This window comes from Urocitellus parryii, chromosome 12 (genome assembly GCF_045843805.1).
Source record: "Urocitellus parryii isolate mUroPar1 chromosome 12, mUroPar1.hap1, whole genome shotgun sequence".
Lineage (NCBI taxonomy): Eukaryota > Metazoa > Chordata > Mammalia > Rodentia > Sciuridae > Urocitellus > Urocitellus parryii.
In genome coordinates, this window is record NC_135542.1 from 55,527,891 (window position 1) to 55,541,901 (window position 14,011).

The 14,011-nt window shown below is 39.7% G+C and overlaps 1 protein-coding gene across 1 annotated transcript in view; it reads right to left on the minus strand.

Annotated features, from left to right (window-relative positions):
* Srd5a2 (steroid 5 alpha-reductase 2) overlaps nucleotides 1-14,011 on the minus strand; it is a 54,707-nt gene that overhangs the window by 17,360 nt on the left and 23,336 nt on the right. The window contains exon 2 of the mRNA XM_026414106.1: nucleotides 1,166-1,329. Within this exon, the coding sequence (XP_026269891.1) occupies nucleotides 1,166-1,329 (164 nt within the window). The remainder of the gene's footprint in view (nucleotides 1-1,165; nucleotides 1,330-14,011) is intronic.

Sequence of the window (14,011 nt, forward strand, 5' to 3'; positions counted from 1 at the left end):
TATGGTAAGGTATACTCACCCTGATCTCTTTACCCAGAGACATGTAGGAGATTTTTATATTTCCAGTGTTTCCTTCCCAGTTACACACACACACACACACACACGTTCCTCTATCCCATTTCTACATAAAAAAAATAGCATCCTATACACACAGTTCACACTTTAATTTATTTTTATTTAACCACATATCCCAGAGGTGTCTCTGCATGAACGCACAGAGCACTCCCTTGTTTTTTTGGTTTTGCTTTGTTTTGTTTGTTTCTTTGTCTTTGTGTCTGTGGTGTGGTCTATGGTGGATATGTATCTATATTCATGCAACAAACCCTTTGGTCATTTGTGGGTTTGAGTGTTCACCCTGACTGCTGTATGGAAAATGTAAGCAGGCTGTGGAAGGACAGGATGGAGGCAGAAAACTGATTTTGGAGCTCTGGAAGTCTAGGCAATTGTGGACTAAACAGAAATTAATACAATTTAGGGAGAAGAGAGTCCAGTTGTCCCATGTTCTGGAGACAGATCCAGAAGTATAAAATTGATGGGTGGAATGTGATTTGTGATACTAAGAGGGATTAGGAATAATCTGTATTGTCCTTTTTTTTTTTTTGAGTCAAAGCAGTATTCAAAGGAGTGAGCTTACAAAAAAAATTAAAAAACAAACCAATGATCAATATCTTCCATTCTTTTAGATAGGCAGTCAGGAAGTCTTTTTGAGGAGCTGTGAATTGTTAGAGACCTCAATAAAATGAGGACCAAGTTCCATGGACACATGAAGCACAGCATTCTAAGCAGGGGGAGAATCCTGCACAAAGGCTCTGGGCAGGACAGGCTAACTGTTTCCAGCACAGCAGGAAGGTCCTGGGGCTAGCCCAGGACATGAGGGAGAGAGAAGCAGGAGGATGTGGCTGGAGCTTCAGAACAACTTTTTGGTTTCACAGGCTGTGGTTAGGAATGTACATATGGTCTTGAGAGCAATGGAAATCTATTAGATGGGTTTGAGATCCCTCTATATGAGTTCCACACTGAGGGAAGATCAGGGTAGGGGGGAGAGAGGAGGAGAACAGGATCATTCAGAGGTTACCACAGTAGGATGGAGGGAGGCTGTGGTGATGTACACCTTGGAAAGGGGCATCAGCTGGGTAGTGGGTGAGAGCTGGTCAGATTCACTTACCCAGGCTAAACCGGATGTCGGTGTACCACTCTTCAGGGTATTCTGCACAGTAAATCAGATAGTAGGCTTGAAGGAACCCATTTCCAACACAGAAGATACTTCCTCTGAAAAGGAAGGCAACTGGAAAAGGTCTCCCTCTGGTGAGCAATGCATAAATAAAAGTCCTGGGATACAGGGAGGGAAAAATTAGAATCTACCATCAAAAAAGAAAAGAAATACAGTCAAACAATGAGAGGACAATGTTTAAAACAGATAACTACATTAAGTGCATTGTTACAGTTTTTCCTTAAATTTATGCAATGGAAGAATGTTACTGTCTGGTTCCAGAGTAACCATTTATGTTATTATTTGCTTTATTTCATTAAACTCATTGTAGCTACCATTCAGCACCTCATTTTATTCTCACAACAGTCTTGAAAGGTAAAAGCCATTCCATCCAGTAGTTAATAAATTAAATTTTATGAGCCTAGGGTTGGAGATTAGTTTTCTACAAATCTTGAAGTTAAATTTAATTTATACTAGACTGGAGCTGGGCATGGTGGTGCACACCTGTAATCCCAGCTGCCCAGGAGGCTGAGGAAGGAAGGTTTCGAGTTTGGGGTAACTTGGTGAGTCTCCATCTCAAAACAAAAGAAAAAAAATTAGTGCTGGGGGTGTAGTTCAGTGGTAAGTGTGATCCTGAATTCAATCCCCAGTCCTGCAAATAGCAACAAAAATAAGAATGATGTTGAATAAAAATTTTACAAACATATTAGAAGAACAGTAAAGCCCGGTTTACCCACAAACAGCAGAACAGCGTTTGGACAGCAGCCACTTGACCACATGACTTTCTGTAATTTCTCTAGTATATTTATTTACTGATACTAGAGCATCTTTATATCTAGTATATGAAGTGGACAGGAGGATCCCTGGAGAAAAGAGACTCCTATAAATGTGACAAACTATGACTCTAGAGTCATCTAGAAAGAAGGGCATAAAAATAAAAATACTCAAAAAAAGGTACCCAAGACATGTGGCTAAAACTGGACTTTTTGTAATTTTTCATGGAGTGCAACGTAAAAGTCAAACAGGAAAGTTCATAAACCTTTGTGAGAAGCTTAATGAATAACTACCAAATAAACACCCAGACAGAAAGTAACTAAGTCAAGAAAAACAACACCGTCACCACCCGAGGTCCCATGTGCCCTCCCTATTCTCAATGCCCAGAAATAATGGCTATCTCACTTTTGTAATAATCATCACCTTCAGTTTCTTTACAATGCTATAACATTCATAGGTATCCTTCAAAAAACATTTATTTTGCTCATTTTTAATTCTGTGATTCTTAGAAGATTCTGGACTCACCCCCCACCCCACTGTCATGCATATGAGGCTAAACACCTTCCCTGTGACCTGAACACCTCCCCAACACCCCACCTGCCAACCCTATTGCAGTAGGACACTGGATATCATCACATTGATAATAAGTCCTGAGCCCCAGGGATGCTCTAGTAGTTAAAGGTCAGGAGGATCAAAAGAAACCATCAAAGGAAAATAAGGAGAAATCAGTGGCATAGAAGAACCCAAAGAGTGTGGTGTGCTGAGTGAAGACCCAGTCCAGCAGGAGGAAGTGGTTAGGTTGGTAAGGCAGGAGAGAGCTGAAGTGGGCCGCCACGCTGGAATGTGCCAGTCTCTGCTGGCCTCACCAAGCTTGTTTCTGTGGGGGAGGAGGAAAGAAGAGGAGGATAGACACAGGAATGGCAAATATAGATACCTCTTTGGAGGAGTTTTGCTATAAAGGAGAAAATAAAAGTGGGGTAGTGGATGAAAGAAGATATGAGGCCAAGGAAGGAGTTACTACTATAATAGAACAGCTAATTATAATACCTGGAAACTTTGTATTCATGTATATGAAATTTGAATTTATTTTGATTGACAATGAAATCTAAAATTTCATATAATGGAAAGTCTTCAGTTGGCTTGATAATCTTAGCAATAGCATTTATATTTGAGAAAGACTTAGTTAAATATGAGTTGGTCTATGCAAGATGTGTAATTTCAAAGTTTTTTCCTTTGGTTTAATTTGGATTTGCAATTTCGGTTAACCCTTTACAATGAGAGTTCACTCAAATGAATATTTACTGAGCAGTGATAGAAAACTTTATATTTAAAGAGTACTTATCAGTCTCTGTATTAGAATCAACATAAAAGAATTAAAATTGACATTAGAAGTGTAGGAGGGGATTAAAGAGATGTGGTCCCAGACCAGGGAAATGGCATCTCAAGTTGTCCTGAGGTGCAAACGGGAATCTCTCCTCAAGCTCTGCAGTACTGATTTGCAGCCCATCAGGCTAATTGACTCTTCCCCTTTTGATCATTTTTTATCTTTTTGTACATAGAGACACTTATTTTGAACCACCTCCAGCATTCTAACAGCAGGTACTCTAGAACCTTCTGTCTGGGATGTATGCACCAATCTTCTTTACCTTTTTCCTCTGGAAAGCCCAGTAAGCAATGTTTCCGTCTCCCTTGCAGTTGGCAGAGGCAAAGAAATGCAAGTGGAAAAATTTATGCCATTTCCCGCTGAAGTGTGACCCTCCTAAGAAAACCTACATGGCCCACACTCTGTGCTTTGTCTGTTGGTCAGAAGTTGCAGATCCCCTGGGAGAGGCTGGGTCCTGAATGACTGCGGAGTGCCGCATTGCCCCTGCACAGTGTTGTGCTCTGCTGCCAGCTAGGAACAAGCTTTTAGTACATGGAAGCTTTGGTACTTTGGAGTTGTTTGTGACAGTAACGAGCCTACCCTGACTAAGGCATGCTTCTTCAGATGAGATGCAGTGACTGTGAACTTTGTATTTGGAACTTAGAAGGCCCAGAGGGTAAGGGTGCAGTGTGCACATTGTATAATTTGGAAGCATCATGCTCTGGTTTTTGGATTTTTATCTTCTGACTTTTTTGGGGAGCACTGTTAGCAATGATGAACCTTCATCCAGAGGCAAACAACTGTTTTCTAATGACTTTATGTAGCTTCGCAGGGCCTGTTACCTTTGAGAGGTTAAGCTCTCTTCAGGCTCCCAAAGCTCTCATGGGACATGAGGTTGAGAAGAAACAAATATTTAGCAGAAATCCTATGTCAGATGCTTTTTCTTGCATTGCATTATTTAATTTTTATAATAATCTAAGGAAGTTATAAGGTATCATAAAGAAGTATGATTAACCTCAATTTACAGAAGAAGAAATTTGTTCAAGATCATGGAGTTATGAAAGAGCAGAACCCTTCAAGCAAGGCCTTTTTGACTGAGAAATGCTTGCTCGTTCCACTTCATAATGACTCTATTTCCCTCTGGGGAAGGAGGAAAGAACCTGAATTGAATTTGCTTATGTACACGGTAGTATAAGAGACACAACCTCCTCTTTCCTCTTGAGTGTATTTGTATTTTGAAGGAGGTGAGAAACAGAGAAGCCAATTGTTTACTTAAAGAAATGAATTGTAGGTGCTGTTGTGACTGAGCAGGGAGGAAGGACCTCTGCGGATGACCTAGAGGCCTGAGCCCAGACAGAGGGAAGCCACCGGTGGCTTTAGTTTTGGTTTAAGTGGAAGCTGACTTTTCTTTCCTCTTCAGCTCTTTAATACAGAGAATTGAAAGTCCTCATGATCCAGCAACTGGCCAGGAGGCTGAATGGTAGAGGTGAGAAGGTTTAGCATCTGTCTGTGGAGAGTCTCTGATCCTTTAGAGTTGGCCATGTTCAAGCCAAGAGAGGAGAGAGGTGGAAATACTGTTGTTAAGGGGGTAAGTGCAGTTCCTCAAGACCATCTTGACTATTTTAAATCTATAAAATTTGGCTTTCATGTAACACAACACCCTCATTTATGTCTGTTTGCTAACCACTCTACCGTTCAAAACATACTTTTATGTAGATTATCTAATTTGATCCTCGTAGCAATCTTGGGAGGTGACAGGGAAGGAATTATCATTCCATTTCCAGGTAAGGCAACCACGACCCAAGTTCTCTAACCTGAAGTTCAGGCTGCCTGCTTTTGATAGAGGGATCTAAGATAAACCTCACAGGCTTTGAAGCTGAAATCCATATTTGAAATGTAACTGTGGTCATCTATGACAGTCTCCAGCCTTATCTGTTCTTTGTTCTACAAATGTCCAATGAATGCTTGGAGGTGTGTAGGGTTGCTTGTAGTGTGTGTGTATTCACTCTCATGACATCTGTATGCAATGGATGTGAAATTTACAAAATCAAGTATCAGTTCTTGTCTTAGTTTATTTTCTGCTACTATAACAAAGTACTGGAGACAGTGTAATTTGTAAAGAACAGAGGTCTACTTATGTTATGGGTTTGGAAAGTGGGAAGTCTAGACAGCATCTTACTAGCATCTACTAAGCATCTGGTGAGGACCTTCTCTCTGTATCATAACAAGGCAGAAGGCATTGCATGGCTAGACAGAACTAATGTACCAGAGAGCTGTTCCTATAACAAAGCCACTCCTTTAATAGCCCATTAATCCATGAATAGATTAATTTATTCATTAAGTCAATCACACATCTATGGTTTAATCTCCAAAAGCAATTAACATATGAATTTTGGGGTTAAGTTTCCAACCCATGAACTTTTGGGGTACAAGGTTCAAACCATAACAGTTTTCAAAGCTTCAAAATCCAACTGTCAAATTTTGGAAGCTGTTCTTCAGAGTTGAGCTCTAGTTCTATGATGAATGTGGCACCCTGGTGTGTTCTTTGAAGAGTCACCACATGCTTAAGTATGTTGAGGCTCCAAGGCATGAACATGTAAATAAACACAGTGATTTCAAACTTACTTAAGTATATAAAGCCTCTTTTTTGGTGTATCACTTGTCCATGTGGAGTGACAGAATATCTTTTGAAAATGTCAGTGCAGATGACAAGTTTTGCTGTTTTCTCTCACATATGGGAGCTGGTGGGGGAGGTGAAAAGACAAAGTGAGTGTAAGGTGGAAACTCTAAGAGGAAGGGGATCATGGGGAGGGAAACGGAGGGTGGAGGACTGTAAAAGAGGGTGGATATGGTCAAAGTATGTTATTTGCATCTGTGAATATGCCACAGTGAAACAATTTTTTCTGTCTAATTGAAATGTATACACATACACACAAACTATGATGACTAAAACGGTATGGTCCTAGCAATAAATATTTCAATGGAACAGAACCAAAAACCCAGAAGAAGAACTGACACATGGGGTAAGTTAGTATATAACACCAATGACAATGCACATTGTGGAGGATAGATATTTAGTAAATTTACTTGCATCAGAAAAAAATGTTAGATTCGTATAAAACTTCTTATAACAAAGGACACTGTGAAAAATCAAAGGTTTAAATATAACAAGAAAATAATTAAAATAACAGGGAAGTTTAGAGTTAAAACAAAATAATCCCAGTGTAAAAACCACCCAAATATCCATCAAAGTAAAATAAAGTGAAAGAGGTAAGCAGAGGTGGGAATACAACAATGGAACTGAATGAACGATAGCTGGGCACAGCTATATATATATATATATATATATATGACATAAGAAGATTCTGGAAGATGACAAGGTCAAGATCAACACACTAGAAACCTTGGTACTTGAAGAAAATCAGGGCAGTGAGTTTCTGCGTTTCTTCTAGCCTCATATGTTCTAGACTTAGAGCTGATGAAGTTAGCAACCATGAAATCCAACAGGCACAAGACAAAAAGCCCAGACAAAGCATGTTCTCTCGAGCCTAAGGACCAGAAAAAGGGGCAACCTAGAAAGACAAAAACAGTACCTGCTGTACCACAGCCAAACGCTCAAGTGAGGAGCGAGGAGTGGACCAGCCCCACTCCCACCCCATGGAACAAGTTCAGTCGGGAGCCTAGATTCCCCTTCACCGAGCTGTGAAAGGCACTCTACACCCCTGTAAGGCTATGTTAGAGAGGCTTGGTAGGGAGCCAGGACTTTCACTGCTACTGGGAAATAACCAGTTCTCCCCATGTCCTCACAGTGTTAGGAAATACATATGGAGTACTTGTACCCCATATCATCCTCCTGTCCTGGGTGGTATCAGAAGTCCTAGTTGGGATAGTCACCACTTTACAGCAGTAAGGAGGCCATACACCCCTTACTCCATGGTGTTGGTGGAGATCATTTGGGAAGAGAAAGTCAACACTCCTGAATCTCAGCCAGGCCGATATCAGTGAAGGACTAGTAGAGGAAACAACTTCCACCAGACACAGTCAAAACAAAAGCCTCCCCCACATTCAGGTATGTTGATAGGTGAAGAAGGAACCTGAATGTCTACCCTCACCTAACAGCACCTGTGGTAGACGGAGCTCCCTCTTCCCTAGCCAGAGCACTGTGAAGGGACAGATGAGACAGAAGCCTGGGGGTGCAGCTTTGGAAGAGTACATGCTTAGCATGCACAAGGTGCTGAGTTCAATTTTCATCACAAAAAAGAGGGACGGGGGTTAAACAAGATTTGGCCTCTTTTAATTCTCCCAAATGTCCAGGTTTCATTTGCAAATCAGTCGTCAAGAACCAGGAAGATCTTAAACTGAAAGGAAAAAAATCAATGCATGCCAATATAGTATATTCTGTAATTCTAAATTATGGACAGGAAAGATTTACGACAATTATATTACAAATGGGGAAGGTAAGAAACATAAAAAGTAAGATTTCTACACTCTAACAGGTAGAACAGCAACACCTGTAAACTATGTAAAGTGTTGTATATATAATACGATACCTAGCACAACCACCAAAAAGCTGTACAGGAGATAGTCTCAAAAATGCTACAGATAAATCAAAATGGAATTCTAAAATGATGTTCAAGTAACCCACAGGAAGCATAAAAAAGAATGAAAAATGGAAAAAGAGAAAACAAAAATAAATGTCAGACTTAATTATTAATATATCAATAATTACAATAAATGTAAATCATGTAAGTACAGCAATTAGGACTGGGGATATACCTCAATGGAAGAGGACTTGCCTAGCAGGGACAGGGCCCTGGTATCAATCCCCAGTACTAAAAAAAAGCTTTACAAATAAACCAATTGAAAGACAGTTGGAGGCCAGGACTGGTGGCATAAGCCCATAATCCTGGTGGCTCAGGAGGCTGAGGCAGGAGGATAGTGAGTTCAAAGCCAGCCTCAGCAACTTAGCAAGGTCCTAAGCAACTCAGCGAGATCCTGTCTCTAAACAAAATATTTTTAAAAGGGCTGGGGATATGGCTCAGTGGTTAAGAACTCATTCCAAATATGACAGTATAGACCTGATGAAAGTTAAAAAGAAGAAGGATGGAAAGAGGGAAGGTAGGAAAGAAGGAAGGGAAAATGGGGGTAATATATCATGCAAACATTAATTAAAAGAAAGCAAGGAGATGATTCTGGGAAGAAAGTAGAATAGAAATCACCATGAATCTGTCTCCCCACCTGGACAACAATTATACTGGCATAATCTGTCTAATGTAACTTATTTTGAAATGCTGGAGTCTATTGGAGGCTTACAACTTCACAACTTGAATTGTGGTTCATTTCAGTGAACTATATCTGTAGGCACAGTAGCAGATACCTGCTACCCACACTCAGCCCTGTGGCAGTAGCTATGCAAAAGTTTTTGGAATAACTCGAAAGGACTAATGTAGGTAAAAAGGACCTTGCCCTCCAAATATCATGGATGTGTGCTTGGATAGATGATTTCGCTTCTGATAACAGAGGTACAGATAGACAGTTATTGTTGGTCATTATTGTAAGCATATTATTGTAGGCCCTCTGACTGATGTGACTTTAAAGGAATTTAAAGAGGCAGTGCCTCATTTTATTTCATTTATTTTTCTCTTTTTCCCCTTTTGTGAGACAGACCGTAAAGATGAGAATATTCATAAACAACTGAATATATAGGGAAAATTTGAGAGTGATTACACATAACCAAGAGGAAATGCAGACTCATAAAAGACCTAATGTTCATACATCAAGATGATTCCTTGCACAGTGATAGCCTAAAATGATTTTAAAAATCTAAAACAATAACAAAATAAGGCAAATCCAAAGGAAAATGGAGAATCTGAGTTCCAAGATTATCAAATTGTTAAAATGTTCACTTTTCAAAAAAAAAATCACAAGATATTAAAAAAAAATAGAAAAAGATGGCCTACTCTAAGGAAACAATAAACAGAAGCTGTCACTGAAAAAGACCTAGCCAGGCATGGTGGCTCACACCCATAATCCCAGCAGCTTGGGAGGCTGAGGCAAGAGGATCATGAGTTCAAACCCAGCCTCAGCAAAAGCAAGGTGCTAAGCAACTCAGTGAGACCCTGTCTCTAAATAAAAATACAAAGTAGGGCTGGGGATGTGGCTCAGTGGTTGAGTGCCCCTGAGTTCAATCTCTGATATAAAAAAAAAAAAAAAAAAAAAACCAATGTTAGGTCAGCTCAACAAAAACTTTCTTGAACATATTCAAAGAACTCAAAGATATATGAATAAAGTCAATAAGATGATGTGTGAACAAAATGGCAATGTCAAGAAAGAGATTGAAATCTAAAAAGAAACCAAAAAGAAATTCTGGCACTGAAAAGTCCTATAACTGAAACAAAAAAAAAAAAAAAAGAAAAAAGAAAGAAAGAAAAATTCACTGGAGAAATTCAATTCAAAGGCAAATTAAGCAGGCAAAAACAAGAATCAGCATACCTAAATATAGAACAATAGAAATTATTTAGAAATTATTGAGTCTGAGGAACAGAAAGAAAAAAAAAAGATTGAAGAAAAATTTTTAAAAATCAATAGAGTAGAGGAAGAATAACTGGGGGAGATAGGATAGAGGGGAAAGGGGGAACAGGGATTAAACGGAGTAATTCAAATCACAAGCACGTATGATTTTGTCAAAATGAACCCAACTACTATGTATAACTATAATGCTCTAATTTAAAAAAAAAATGTTACTCAAAAGATAAATAAATAAAATAGAACCCAAGGGACCTGTGAGATACCATCAAGGGAACCAACATACACATTGTGTGAGTCCCAGAAGAGAAAAAGAAACTGGTGAGAAGAACATTTGAAGCAATAATGGCTGAAATGTGATCAAAGATATTAATATAAACATATTAATATAATATATTAATATAAACTCCAAGATGAATTCAGAGGCCCCACTGATACATATGATTTCTCTTTCCAAAGACAAAGAGAAACTTTTGTTTTTTAGTTGTAGAGGGATACAATACCTTTATTCTGTTTATTTATTTTTATGTGGTGCTGAGGATCAAACCCAGTTCCTCGCATGCGCAAGACAAGTGCTGTACTGCTGAGCCACAACTCCAGCCCCTCCAATACCTTATTTATTTACTTATTTTTCTGTGGTGCTGAGGATTGAACCCAGTGCTTCACTCATGCTAGGAAAGCATTCTACCACTGAGCTACAACCCCAGTCCTACAAAGAGAAATTTTGAAAATAGCAAAAGAGAAGTCACTCATCACATAAAAGGGACACTCAGTAAGATCATCCACAGATTTTTCATTTAGAGGTGAAAGGCAATTGGGCTGATATTTTTAAAGTTCTAAGGGGGGGAAAAAAACAGTCAACCAAGAATCCTATATATAACAAAACTAGACTTCAAACAGAGGGAGAAAACATTTCCGACAAAACCAGAAGGAGTTTATTACCATAGATCTGTACTACAAGAATCCTCGAGGGAGGTCTGTACACCGAACTGAAAAAAAACACGAGAGATTTCTAAAGTGGTGGACAAGCAGCACCCGCGACACACTGGCTGCTGCCTGATAGTGCAATTAAATCAGTGTGCAGCTACGTGGTGAGATGGGGCCACAAAGGGAAGCCTGGAAATCCAACAGGTCCAACCCAGGCAGCAGGGGAAGCCCAGGAAGAGTGGTTTTTTAGAGATAGAAAAGGAAAACAGACTCCACCAGCATCAGCACACGGCCTCTCAGTGGGAGAGAGGAAGCTCCCCTCTGCAGAGCTGAAAAGAGAAATCATAAAGATATCAAGAAATGTGGACTCTGTCATTAGGCAGGCACACCATGTGAGCAGCGGAGGTTTCAACACAGCAGGGCTGGAGAGCACGTCTGCACTGCCTGCCACACTTTCCTCTGGAGCTGGTGAGAGCTGGGAACCTTAAAAAGGACAACTTTGTCCAGGCTGTCCTTGCGAAAAATCAGAAATCCCAGCACACATTTTTTTTTCCTTCTTTTTTTGCCTCCCCTTTTTTTTTTTTTTTTAATCCCAAAGACCAAACAACCTCCTTTTCTTTCCTTTCACTTCTCTTTCTTTCCTTCGCTTGGTTAGTGAGTGCCCAAACCAAACATCATTCCCCTATCAGAAGTGAGACCGTGGCCGGAAGCCACCGAGAGCTCTAGATTGTGACAGGCCAATGGCAGGATCTTTGAAATTGATGATTTAGATCTAGACAGGCCCACACACTCCAGCTGCAATCTGGAACAGATTAAACTGTCCAGATCTCAATCAGCAGGATTTATTCTGAGACTTGCAGAGTCACTTGACTGCCCCCAGAGAAGCGCAGAGAACTCTGCAGTTAACCCCAGGAGCATGGCTTTTTCCACAGGAAACAAAGACGCCCCCCGAGCCAGGGAAAGATCCAGCAGCAGAGCTTCACCAGAGTTATTCCCTCAAACCCTCCTGGGAGCTTGTAGGTGTCCAGGAACATCCTGGAAATACTGGAGCCACACAGCGTCATACCAGAGGTGGGCCACCAGGTCAGTATGGGGAAACATGGGAACGTGAGTTTGGGGCAGTGTTTGAAGCAGATGACTGATCCAGACAGGTCAAGAGCTGAACAGACTAAAGGGCCAGTGTGGTTGCTATCTCCATGCCCAGCGGCACTCAGAGGTTATGCATTTGAAGCCTGAGTGTCTACTACCCCTCCCAATATCTGGTATCATCCCTTCAAGACCCTGGGAGAAATTTCTCCATCTCTAATACTTCAGCAAAAGGTAATTTTGGACTCTTCAGTGTTAGTTTTTCTTGCTTCCCTGGTATTATTTTCTATAATTTAATAGATCTTCTATAATTTAATAGATTCCCCACTATTTGATATTGAACTCTTTAATCCAATTTTATGTACTTTTCTTTAATATTATAATATGTTAATTGGGGACTGGGATTGTGGCTCAGTGGTAGAGCGCTTGCCTGATATGTACGAGGCACTGGGTTCGATTCTCAACACCATGTATAAGTAAATGAAAAAAAAAAGGTCTATCAACAACTAAAAAAATATTTAAAAAAAATAATATGTGAATTGGAAGTGTTCACTCATGTCATTCATTCATTCTCTCTCTCTCTCTCTCTCTCTCTCTCTCTCTCTCTCCTTGCATTTTTCTCTTCTGTCTCCCTTCCCTCCCAAATCCTAGTTTTTTGTTTATTTTATTGTTTTATCTCATTGGGTTTTTCCATGGTGCTGGGGATTAAACCCAAGATGCTCTGCACTGAGCTGCTTCCCCAGCCCTTTTTGGTTGTGTTTTGAGGCAGGGTGTCCTTGGGTTCCCAACAGGGACCTTGAGCTTGTGACCCTCCTGCAATAGTTTCCTGAACAGCTGGGGTTGCAGGTGTGTGTCTCCATGCCCAACTTTTTTCCTCAATGTCATAGTATTAATGGGATTTATTCATTCAATCTTTATTCCTCTTTAAGTTCTCCCTGTCTCTTCTCTCTCTCTTCACTTTTCTTTTGTCTCTCTCCCTCTCCACCCCTGTTGTTTTTTTTTTTGTTGTTGTTTGTTTGTTTAATTTTTCTGTCTGGTTTGATTTGGTTGGTTGTTTTTTGTTGCTATTGTTCTTTTTTCTTTTTTTGTTCTTCATGGTAATATGTCAATCGGATTTATTCTTTCCATGTTTTTCTTCTTCTTTTCTATATTCTTGATCCCTCTTTTTCCAACACTCATTTTTTTCTTCTTCTGTCTTCTCTTTTCTGTCTTTTCTTTCCCTTTCCTTTCATGCCTTTTCTTCTTTCTCTTTTATTTTTCATGACTTACATAGTATAACAACTCTACTTTCTTTAAAACTAACTTTTTAGCCTATTATAGGGTATTACTCCCTTATTGCATTTCTAGACTAGTAAAGTTATGGGGAACATTTAAATAAGTTTTTATAGACCGTTAGTTTGTGGTTTGACCTCAAGTTATAGGGTACAGGAGATCATCACCTCCTTTCATAATGGTGTTAGAGATTGATAGAAGCATCATGAACATGCTGCATGGTCCTGTGACCCAGAGATATATATACTCCAGGCCTGGGAAACTGGTTTAAAAAAAAAAAAGCAGCTTCCTAAAAAGAGACCACTTACTACAGCTAGAGAGAGATCCATTTCAGAAGATGCACAAATGTCAATACAGAAATGCAGGAAACTGCTGGGCGATGGCACCTGCCTGTAATCCCAGCAACTCAGGAGGCTATGGCAGGAGGTTTGTGAGTTCAAACCCAGTCTCAGCAAAAGCAAAGTGCTAAGCAACTCAGTGAGACCCTGTCCCTAAATTCTAAATAAAATACAAAATAGGGCTGTGGATGTGGCTCAGTGGCCAAGTACCCCTGAATTCAATCCCTGGTACCCCCCACCAAAAAAAAAAAAAAAAAAAAAAGAAAGAAAGAAAGAAATGCAGGAATCCTGGGAAAACAAGGAAACAATATCTCCAAAAGGTTATAACCCCAATAACATAATCCACAGATGTCAAAGTTGATGAAATCCCAGGAAAACAATTTTTTAAAAATTGTTAAAATTATCAATGAATTAAAAGTACAGCTAAGGATTGAATAAAGCTAAGGAAAATCAGGATGTGAAAGAGCATTTCAACTAAGAGATAAGCTGGAAAAGAACAAAACAGAAATCTTAGAA